The 11,733-nt window shown below is 39.3% G+C and overlaps 1 protein-coding gene across 1 annotated transcript in view; it reads right to left on the bottom strand.

The window, feature by feature from the left end:
- Positions 1-1,476: 1,476 nt before the first annotated feature.
- LOC101344640 (cytochrome P450 2U1) overlaps positions 1,477-11,733 on the bottom strand; it is a 26,105-nt gene continuing 15,848 nt past the window's right edge. Inside the window, exons 2-5 of the mRNA XM_004380222.2 lie at positions 7,566-8,201; positions 5,457-5,618; positions 4,070-4,237; positions 1,477-3,347 (exon numbers count right to left, since the gene is read on the bottom strand). Coding sequence (XP_004380279.1) covers positions 3,169-3,347; positions 4,070-4,237; positions 5,457-5,618; positions 7,566-8,201 — 1,145 coding nt within the window. The 3' untranslated portion in view covers positions 1,477-3,168. The remainder of the gene's footprint in view (positions 3,348-4,069; positions 4,238-5,456; positions 5,619-7,565; positions 8,202-11,733) is intronic.

The following is an 11,733-nucleotide window of genomic DNA, read 5'->3' as shown; positions in this document are numbered from 1 at the left end:
TAGCAGACAAACATGAAGTAATCTCTTCAGATGGGACTGGTTCTGCTGGCAGGAGTGATTCAATGGAATTTACAGGCTCAGCTTCCTGATTACCTGCCCATATGTCCCCATCCCAAGTCTCAGGATCCCATCTCTTCCCAATCAGTGCCCTTACTTTAACCTCAGACACCTCTCGAGGTTTGCAATTGAGCTGGCGTTGTAATTCAGCCACTCTTACAGTAAGACTCTGTGTTTGGTTTTTAGCAATTTCAGCTCTGTTACTACAAGAAATAAGGCTTTCTTTCAAAGCACAAGTCGAAGCCTTGAAGTCATGTATGCAGCACTTGAGCCTTGACTCTGAAGCCCTGGGAGCATCTCTTTCCTTCATCAGTTTATCTAGCGAAAGTAGGACAAACCAACCAGCTCCCTTATACTTCTCATTCTGACAAAGCTGTAGAAAGATACCACACGTGTTCACCCTGAGCCTCACTTTTCACCAACACCTGATCTACCGGTGGTGATATTTGCGTATTTGTATCGCCACCTTGCTCCATGGACTAGCAGTGACTTCTTTACTGCTGAAAGCAGAGTCATCAATGTCTTTATGACTAACCAGACTTGAGAACCAATTTAGAAAACTCATCCTTACAATTTTGTTTCTCTAGAACCACTCCCGGTACCAAATGTCTTAGGCTGGGTTATCTAGAGAAGCAAAGCCAGTAAAGTGTATAAATATATACATATAGAAAGAGATTATAACAAGGAAACAGCTCACACGATTGTAGAGGCTAGAACGTCCCAAGTCCGTGGATCAGAGTAGAGGCCTCTCCCAAGTCACACAGCTGCAGAAGCTGGCAAGCCCAAGATCGGAAGGTTGGAGAGCACGGCTCCCACTCACGGCTGTGCAGATCGACGAATCCCAAGTTCGGCAGATAAGCTGACAGCTCAAGTCCCAAGAACAGGAGATGATATGACAGGAAGCAGCCGCAGGATCCAGAGAGAGCAAAAAGCCAGAACGTCTGCTTATACACAGATGCGGGCCATACCCCCAAGGAGACTCCCTTTCATCTGATTGGCTACTCACAGTATATTCAATCATGGGAGTGATTACATTAGAATACGGAGGATCATGGCCCAGCCAAGTTGACACACAATCTTAACCATCACAGACATTAATGACACACACTGATTTTTGTTATCTTTAAGCAACAAAAACATGGCCTGCAGTTATTCAGATAGGGTGGGATTTTCCCCTTAGGTGCACTTCTTAACAAGGAGTCCTGGTGGTGCAACAGTTAAGTGCTCGGCTGCTAACTGAAAGGTTGGTGATTTGAACCCACCCAGCATCTCCTTGGGAGAAAGACCTGGCAACCTGCTTCTGTAAAGATTACAGCCAAGAAAACCCAATGGGACAGTCCTACTCTGTCACATGGGGTCACTAGGAGTCAGAATTGACTTGATGGCACCCAACAACAACAACACTCCTTAACAGTCATTCACAGGGTGACTGGGCACGCACTAAGAGCAAGGCACTGTGAGGGGGGCAAACAACACGAGTCCCACCTCCAGGAGCTCAGTGTGGGGTGAAGATGGGCCCACCCGACTACAGCGTGAGGCAGATGTACTGACTGCCATGGGGTTGAGTGGTAGCAGCACAGAGACATGGTTCAAAAAGAGCTCTCCAGTCACAAGACTGGCAGGTTGGAAACCCAGAGATAATACCTTTGAACTATGTGCCTTCATTTTTCTCAGTTTCATTTCATCAGCTGCAAATAGCAGCCCCTTAATAGAATTTCTGTACGGATTTTAGATAAGCGTACAAGTAAAGCACTGAGCGTGGTGCCAGCATGAGGGGAGGTCAAAACATGGCTGCTCACATTATTACCATGATTACTTCTGTATAGGGACTACCACAGGAAAGACTATTCATTCTTTGGAGCATGGTTTTCTAGAGCAGTTCTCGTTGGCGCAAATATTGGCATAGTCTTCCTTGTATAGGACTATTCTGATGTTGCAGGACATTTAGCATCCTGACCCCACAGGAGCAAAGGGCCAGGAGCACCCCCATCATTGTGATTACCAAAAAAATGCACCAACACATCACCAAACACCCTCTGTATGGGGTTATTACTCCTGTTAAGAAATGCTCTTCTATAGGGACCTTTTTTAAAATTAAGAAATAATTTAGTTCCATAATAAACAGTAAGAATGTCTTCCTGTCTTCAAGAGTATTCAAGGACGAGATACATTAGGTCTGGTGGCAGGGAGAATGGAAAAAAAAAAAAAATGTTCAGTGCAGTTTAAAAGAAGAGTCCTTTCCTGATGAATCCCAGTAGGAAAATTCCTGACCTCACCACTCAGGGCTCAAGCCAAAAGGTAAAGTTACAGCTTTGCAAGTCAAGTCAGCAGAAAGGAATTCTGGCATGAAGCTGCTTCTTCAGCCAGGCTTACCGTCCATGTAATTGAAGTAGAAGGTAGCCATATACATTCAAATAATTACCTTATGGGAGGATTTTTTAAATCCTAATTTCTTTTTTCCTTAACCTACTGGACAAAGGTCTGCTTCATCCTATGTCCACAAAAAAACTAACATCATAAACAAAAAGATAACAATAACAAGACAAAAAACTGGCAAAGGATCTGTGCTGAGAAAAGCTCTAGCTCAACGTAACCTTAACCCATATCCCTCTCTGACCAAGTGTTCCAATCTGAACACAGTTCATGCTGTCACAGGTCATAAACATTCTCCTGAATTTCCTCTCCAGAACCTAACAGTGTTTCGGCAATGTCAGAAAGGACACAAGGCATATTACCTTCATTGGTGCGAAGAGGCAGAGAGAAGGCAAGTTATGGTACCTTCATTTTATAGATGGAATGACTGAGGCACAGAGAGGTGAGAAGAAATGTTCGTTGGTGGAAAGTACTGGGGCTCAAATCCAGACCTCCTGCTTCCCAAAACAGTACTGTGGTCCTTGTCTCCAAAATTACAGACATGCATCAATAAAAGGGCTGATGTATCCTGCTGAGCAACCCTCCGAGACGGAAGCTCCTGTGAGCTCTACTCTTTCCAGTGTCTACTTAATTTGAGTCTAACCGGGGTCTGCTGAATTGTTGCTGTCAATTGCTGAAAGAAAACTTGTTCAGAAGGACATTATATATGTGTTCACCATCTCTCTTTGGAGACTTTCTTCATCTTTTTGAAACGATTATATTAAATGGATGTGGGGCTAAAGTTAGACCAAATCTTCCAGTCAGGATGGGCTTCTTAGAATCCTTAGGTAAACTGAATGTGAAACTCTGCATTAGGCTCACAAACATCAGAAATAATTCCATCTTTGCCAGTTGCTCTCCCATACACACCCGCTTCCCTAAAAAGGAGATCACAAAAAAGGATCATAATGCTATCCCCTTTCCTATCACAAAAAGAACAAATTTATATGAAATATCTAAATTTGAATGTTTAAATGCAGATATAAAGAGTTTTAAAATAAAATTGCCACACAGACCACATGGTCTCTCATGATACATGCTCATCAGAATTTTTATATAAGTATACATTTTAACTCCTACTCATAAAAACCTAGCCTCATCCCAGAGAGGAAGGAGAGGCCAGATCTAATGTGGCAGGCTACCCTGTCTCCTCCATGCCTTTTCTTCCCTCTTACCTGGAAGAGTAAGGGGCAAAAAGTCAGATAAGAATCTCTGGAGCCCTCCTTTTCCATAGAAAGAATCCCATGTACTCTAATCTAGGAATCTAAAGGGGAGACTGGCCAGATTAGAGAACCCACCCTCTCACCCACCAGCCCAGCAAAAAGTCAGAGGTAGCTTTTAGCTCCAACTGTTGTCTGGGACCCAAACAATCACCTGGGCAACTCAGAAGGAATGATTTCTAGTAATATTTAAATATTTAAAGCCAACTTCTTTCCTTTTGTTTCTAAAATCTGAAATGAACAGTGACGGTGCATTACCTAAATTATTTATCTCTTATATTGACTTGCCAAGAAAGAAACATTTTTAAAACATAAAATCATAAAAGATTCTTTGAGTTCTACTGTTTTATTGATAATCACTTTTAAAAAGTTTAACTGACCTATCCCAAAAGGAATAAAGGTTTCTTTTTTAATAAGCTGTCCTTGATCATCCAGAAATCGATTGGGGTAGAAGTCATCCGGTTTCTCCCAGATGGCTGGGTCTCTGTGTACTGACCACAAGTTGGGTATGACCATTGTGCCTTTAGGGATGGTATACCCTTGAAGCACTGAAACAAACAAAAAAAACACAGGGTCAATCAACAGGATTTTACTAATAGTTTTCCCTAACCATCATTATCTTAAAAAAAAAAAAAGAAAAGAAAATCTAGTTACATATGTAGCATTTAATTTACTGAGACTAAACGCTGAGGTCCTCGAGGACAGGGGCAAGGTCTTATCAATTGGCATCCTTCTCGACACACCTTCCCAGAACCCAGCCTGAGACACAACACAGGAGGTGCTTGGATGGATGTTGAATTAAATCAAACCACGAAAACATTACAATGAAGAGAAAACACTGAGACAGAAATAATAAGGCATTCCAGGAAAACTTTCCCTAAGAATTCAAATTCCTAATAATTGGATAAGCTTTTACAGTTTACAGAATTATTATGTCCACAAACAATATGGTGAGGAAGGTAAACTGAAGTAAAGAAATGTTCAGGGAAGTTAACACTGCCTCCTACCAGCTGGCAAGTTGATATGTACTTTAAACAGCGCCCAAGAGACACTGTACACACAGTATATATTTGCACCCAAGAAACTGTTATGTGACCCAGTGCCATTTACAAGGGATTGCTTAAGATAATGTTCAAGCAACAATGTAATGAGCTGTCTCCAGAGGAGGCAGAATCCTTGTTAGTAGTGATGCTTAAAGAAGAGTCTGGGTGGCTCACTATACATCAAGAACATGACCAAATGGATACATTTCGCTGTAGATGTGGCTGAAACGTGTGATCATAGAATCAGATGGGGCCTTCTAATTATATAATATTTTGTTTCTGTTGCAGAATTGTAAAAATTGGAGTAGAATAATTTCCAATTAAAATCCTTAATTTCACATCTTGACCAGCTCTTCTGACTCCCCAGCAGAGGACTGAGAGGTACCTCTGTTAATTCTGGAGTTGTTTCTGCCAACACAGCCAACTCAAATTGTGGCATAATTTATTTTCCAGTGTGTGCTCTGAAGGCTAGGAGAGCTATTTATAAGACAAAGAGGCACCAGAATGCCAGTACAACTCATAATGTACAACTGAGGGCTTAAAACATTCCCTTGGCTGTCCATTTGCTTCTCCAACATGCACCGCTAAACCCTCAGAAGGATCAAGCTAGGCAACAGACACCACACTGCACTCCTTATCACCACTGGACTGAGGAGACAGAATCTCTATCTTTAGTGAGGCTGTACTTCCCTCAAGGGCATTTAGAGGAAGAACCCGGACTTGCCTGTTTTCACGGAAGTCATATGAGGGATGGCAAGTGGCACCACCACCGTCAGCCTCTGCACCTCCATGATTGTAGCCTCTGTGTACGGCATCTGGACCTTGTCAGTGAGGGAAGGGGCTCGGTTGGGACCAATGACCCTTTCAACTTCTTCGTGAACCCTTTCTATACAAGAAAGCAAAGAGTTAAGACAGAAAAGAGTTGAGACTGCCCTCCTATGCACACTTCCCATCACCACTTATTCAGCTTCAGTGAAGTGAAACATTGTTCAGATACCCCAAGTAGAGACAGCTAGCCCCAGGGATCATGTGCCCCTCTGATTCTGTGGAAAATAATAGACAAGTAAGAAAGCATTCTGGATTCAAAAGCACCCTGACTCATATGAATGAATACTGATTGACTCTGTAAGCAGACTGTGAGAATGTGTGGTAGCCCAGATGGCCCCCAAAGGTCCCCAGCTTTTGGTGTTCTTGTTGTAATACCATCTCACTTTGTACCAGGTTGGTCTATGTGACCAATAGAGTAAGACAGAAATGAAGGTATGTCACTGTCATGGAATTATGTCCCCCCAAAAATGTATGTATCAATTTGGCTGGGCCATGATTCCCAGGATTGTGTGATTTTCCTATATGTTGTAAATCCTGCCTCTATGACTTTAATGAAGGAGGATGGGCAGCAGTTGTGTTAGTAAGGCAGGACTCAATCTAACAAGACTGGACTGTGTCCTGAGGCAATCTCTTGAGATATAAAAGGGAGAAGTGAGCAAAGAGACAGGGGGACCTCATACCACCAAGAAAGAAGCACCGGGTGCAGAGCGTGTCCTTTGGACCCGAGGTTCCTGCACGGAGAAGCTCCTAGTCCGGGGGAAGACTGATGAGAAGGCCGACAGAGAGACAAAGCCTTCCCCTGGAGCTGACACCCTGAATTTGGACTTTTAGCCTGCTTTACTGTGAGGAAATAAATTTATCTTTGTTAAAGCCATCCACTTGTATTTCTGTTACAGCAGCACTGGATGACTGAGACAGTCACTTTTGAGCTTAGGTTATAAAAGATATTGCAATGTGTTTGAATAAACATTTATCAGTGTGTGAGATAATAAATGTTTGTTGTTTTAAACTAAGAAATTTTGGGATAATTTGTTACTTCACAAGAGGTAAATAATACAGGTGGGCACAATTCCATTTATGGCAGGCAGAATGATGACTCTTCAAAGATGTACACACCCTAATCTCTTTACAAAAGACACTCTGCAAGTGTGTTTAAATTAAGGACCATGAGATGGGGAGACTATTCTGGATTATCTGGATGGGCCCAATGTAATCACATGGGTCTTTAAAATCAGAAAATCTTTCCCAGTGGAGTTCAGAGTTAGAGGGAGATGTGACTACAGAAGAATGGTCTGAGAGATGCAACACTGCTGGCTTCCCTGAGGACAACGGCCATGAGCCAATGAATATGGGTGACCTCTTGAAGCTGGAAACAGCAAGGAAATGGATTTTCCTCTAGAGCCTCCAGAAAGGAATGCAACCCTGCTAACATCTTGATTTTATCCCAGTGAGACATGTGTCAGACTTCTAACCTACCAAGCTATAAGATAATAAATTTGTGTTGTTTTAAGCCACTAAATTTCTGATTTGTTACAGCAGCAATGGAAAACTATATACCATCCTTCCCTGTACTCATCCACTATGAACTGCCATTGACATTCACTTCCTATTGGTGTTGAAAGGGTGGAACTAGCTATGTGACCCTATGAAAGTCACGTAACTTCTCTGGGCCTCTGTTCTCCATTTTCAAAACAGACGAATGGATTCAGATGATCATTATGATTCCTTTCAGCTCTAAAACGTTGTCCTTCTCTAAAGTTCTTTCTCCATTATAGATTTCACAGAGAATCAGACCTGTAGATATTTAAAGCAGGGCAAGCAAGTTATGACATCAGTCTCACTGTCTAGAAACTTCACTGTTAATGCCTTACCACTCCCTATGAGATGTAAGTATTTACATTTTATTTTCCAGACTGAAGACAATGCTTAGTGCTAGCAGCCCAGGATCCCCGAGGCTGCTGATCCTGGTTTTGGTTTTACCATGAATTAAGGAAACATCTTTTACCTTGTACATCAGGGTATGCTGACATATACAGAAGGCACCAAAGCAAAGAGTTAGTTGTGGTATCAGTCCCAGCAACAAAGAGATCCCCAATAATATAAAACAAATAATCTTCATTAAAGCTACTGTTGCTATTATTTTTCCTTTCCTCTTCCACTTGGAGAAGGTACATGTCTATGAAGTCCTGAGGGTTCTCTTCATCCAGAGACTCTCGATGATCTTTGATGATTTTTTTAAGAAAACTGGTTATATCCTTTTCAATTTGTCTTAATTCCTTAAATGGTCCAAAGGGAAGGTAATAAAGCCAGGAGCATATATTGACCAGGAGGACCTGGCTGTTCAGACAGATTTCTAACCCTCGCGACATAAAATGAAGCATCTTCTTAAACTCACTATTGGTGTAGTCAAAACGCTGGCCAAAACACAAGGAGCAAATGATGTTAGAGATGGCATTATTGATTATGGGGAAAGGACTGAAGGGATCTTCTCCATGCTTTTGCATTTCCTCTTTCACATATTTGAACTCCTCAATAATCTTGGGCTCCAAGCTAAGCTTTCCCAAGCCAAAATGACGAAGAGTTGAATGAGAAAACTTCCTCTGTTGTCTCCAGACTGGACCATAATGTGCGAATACAATCCCTGCAAAAGGACACCGAGAATGGAATGTGAGAGAGAGCAATACCTGATAATACTAAACGGGATCTACCATGAAATGTATTCCGGATTTCTCAAGTTACTTGTGTGTAGTTCATATACAGGTTCACAGAGAAAGGCTACCTTCAAAAACATGCTTCATTCAACCAATATTTCTGAATACCTACTATGTGCCAGGCACTGAGGTGCTAGGGATACAGCTGAGAATGAAAGAACGAAGCTGCTCTGTTGTTAAGTCTTCTCACAATCTCTAATACTCTATAAATGCGTCTCAATATAAATATCTACGTGGTCAAATGTGTCAGATTATCTATCATTTCTATTTTCCACCCTGGAAACTTCCATATTTCTGCTCAAACCTATATGGTTGTTCTCTAGGCCTACTGTGCAGGTACTGTCTTGTGACTCACTTGTCATCATTTAGGAATTTTCTTTTACTCTCTCCTGTGTTGAAACCCTTGTTTCCTGGATCCTATGTCCTCCTCTTTCTTGCTCTACTCCTTCATTTTGCTGAAACATATCCTGTAGTAGCTTCCTGAGAAAAGATGCATGGGAGATACATTTCTTAAGACTTTGCATGCATAAAAATGTATTTATTCTATCTTTGCACTTGACTGCCAGTTTTTCCTCAGAATTTTAAAAAATAATGTATTTTAAAATTTTGTTTTGTTGTTGTTGAGAATATACATGGCAAGACATACACCAGTTCAACAGTGTCTACATGTACAATTCAGTGACATTGATTACATTCTTCCAGTTAAGCAATCATTCTCACCCTCCTTTTCTGAGTTGTTCCTCTTCCATTAATATACACTAACTGCCTTTAAGGTTCCTATCTAACCTTTTGAGTTCCTGTTGTCAGTTTGATCCCATATAGATGGTCTTAAAAGAACATAGTGCTCAAGGCAGACATTTTTTACTAGGTAAGCTAAACTACTGTTTGCTTTTAAGAAGACTTTAGGGGATATTTTTGGTTAAGATTTAAAGATTATCTCAGGGCAATAGCTTCAGGGGTTCATCCAGCCTCCATGACTCCAAAAAGTCTGGAATCCATGAGAATTTGAAATTCTGTTCTACATTTCCCCCTTTTGATCAGGATCCTTCTATAGAATCTTTGGTCAAAATGTTCAGTAATAGTAGCTGGCATCAACCAGTTCTTCTGGTCTCATGGTAAAGGAGGCAGTTGTTCACGGAGGCAACTGGCCACACATTCCATATCCTCCTATTCCTAACACTCCTTCCTCTGTTGCTCCAGGCAAATACAGACCAAGTGTTGTGTCTTGGATGGTATTCCCTTAGAATTTTAAAGGCATTGCTGAGAGCAGATTGCTGCATCATAAAACTATGTACTATCTTCAACATTACTAGGCATTGCCGAATTATTCTCCAAAGTAGAGAGCACACCCAAAGTGTACTCACCCACCCAGAAGTTTCAAATGTAAATGTTGTATGTCTCATTTAAAAAATCTTTTCCTACCATGAGTTCATAAACAAATTTTCTATTTTCCCGTAAAAGTTTAAAATTTTCTTTCATATTTACGTCTCTAATCTGCCTACAGTTTATATGTGTGCTAAATTTAAGGCAGGGATTTGTATATATATATATTTCTCCATTTAGATAGCCCACTGTTCAAGTAACAGTTATCAAATAGCCTCTCCTTTTCCCCACTGATATGCAATGTTGCCTCTGTCATACTTTCCTATACACAGATGGCTCAGTTGTTAGGCTTTCTAGCTGGCTATACTTGTCTATTTATTTATTGCTGTACTTAAAGCACATTGTTTTAACTATTTTTACTTGATAACAGATTTTATAACATCTTAACATCTAGTAAGAAAGTCATCCCCCCCACACACACCAACCTTGCTCTTTTTCAAAAGTGTTCTTGATTATTCTTGGCTCTTTAATCATTTATATAAGCTTTAAAATCAGTTTGTTAAGTTCTATTAAAAAAAAAAAACTTCTGGGATTTTTATTGGAATTGCATTTAATTTAAAATTTGAAAATTGCTTTCCTTATGATAGACTTCTTTGCAATCTGAGGATAAATCCAAACTTGGTTACGATGTTTTTATGCTTTTTTTTTTTTTAAACATTGCTAGATTTGGTTTCTTAATGTTGTTTTGGTTTTTCTAATTCATATCCATAAACACAAATGGCCTATATGTTTCCTTTCTCATAATGTACTTGATTAGATATACTGGTCTTCTAAAACGAGCCAGAGAGTATTCTTTCTCTCTGGAAGAGTTTGTGTATGATTGGAATGATTGGTTCCTTGAATATTTGGTAAAGCTAACTGTGAAACTGTGTGTGTATATGTGTATTTTATATTATACACGGTTCAATTTATTTAATGATTATAGATCTTTCAGGTTTTGTTTCTTTTAGAGTCAAAACATTAAGTTATATTTTTCTAGGAAACTGTCCATTTCAACTAACTTTTACATTTTATTAACAAAAGTTATTTGTAGTATTTTTTGTTCTTTCTTGATCAATTCTGGCTAAAGTATTTTTCTATTTTATTAATCTATTCAAAGAACAACTTTTAGCTCTGTTGATCCTTTCTGTCTTTGTATTTTATTTAATCCCTTTCTGCTCTTATCTTTATTATTCCTTTTAGGTTTACTCTGTTGTTATTTTCCTAATATATTAAGTTGGCCACCTAACTCCTTTTCAGACTTTTATCCTAATACAAAATTTAAGGCTCTACATTTGCCTCGAGATAGCACTTTAGTTGCTGTCCAAGAGTATTGTTTGCATGCATTTTCACTATTCAGATTTAGGTTAATTTTTTTTTTCTACCATGATTCTTTGCCACCTGAGTTGATTATACTGATTTTTGACATTTAATGCTTGCTTTTTAGCCTAGTATGTGTTCAATTTTAATAAAATTTCCAAATAAAGTTGAGAGAAATGTTTATTCTGTAATTGTTGGGTACAGGGTTCTCTATATGTCCAATAGAGAAGGCTTGGTACCCGTGGGAATCAGATCCATGTCCTTACTAAATTTTCATCTGCTTGACCTCTCAACTATTCAAATACATATGCTCATATATTTTGATACAATGGTAGACTTGTCAATTTCTTGTTGTAGTTCTGTTTATTTTTGCTATATGTAGATAAATATAAACATATCTATGTATCTGCCTGTCTCTATGCTGTTAGAGGCATTCAAGTTTAAATTATTGTATCTTCCTGCTTAAAAAAAAAGAAAACTCATTTCATCATTATGTAATGCTCTTCTTTATTCCCAACAATGAAGTTTGACTTAGAGTATATTTTGTTTAATATGTATCACTTTTTCTAAGTATTTTCTTTAAGGCAGGGCATAACCTTTCCCTTTCTTTTATTCTGAACCATTATGTTTGAGGTCTCTTTTAAAATAGCATATAATTGGATTTTTTAAAAATGCATTCTGACAATGTCTTTTAACCAGTAACTTTAGCCCATTTGCATTTATTATTATTAGTAATTTATTTCTAACATCTTATTTTGAACTTTCTATTTGTCCTGCTAC

This window comes from Trichechus manatus, unplaced genomic scaffold (assembly GCF_000243295.1).
Source record: "Trichechus manatus latirostris isolate Lorelei unplaced genomic scaffold, TriManLat1.0 scaffold00071, whole genome shotgun sequence".
In the NCBI taxonomy this organism is placed as follows: Eukaryota; Metazoa; Chordata; class Mammalia; order Sirenia; family Trichechidae; genus Trichechus; species Trichechus manatus.
Note: the sequence above shows the minus strand (reverse complement) of the source record. Positions and strands in the feature narration are given on the sequence as shown.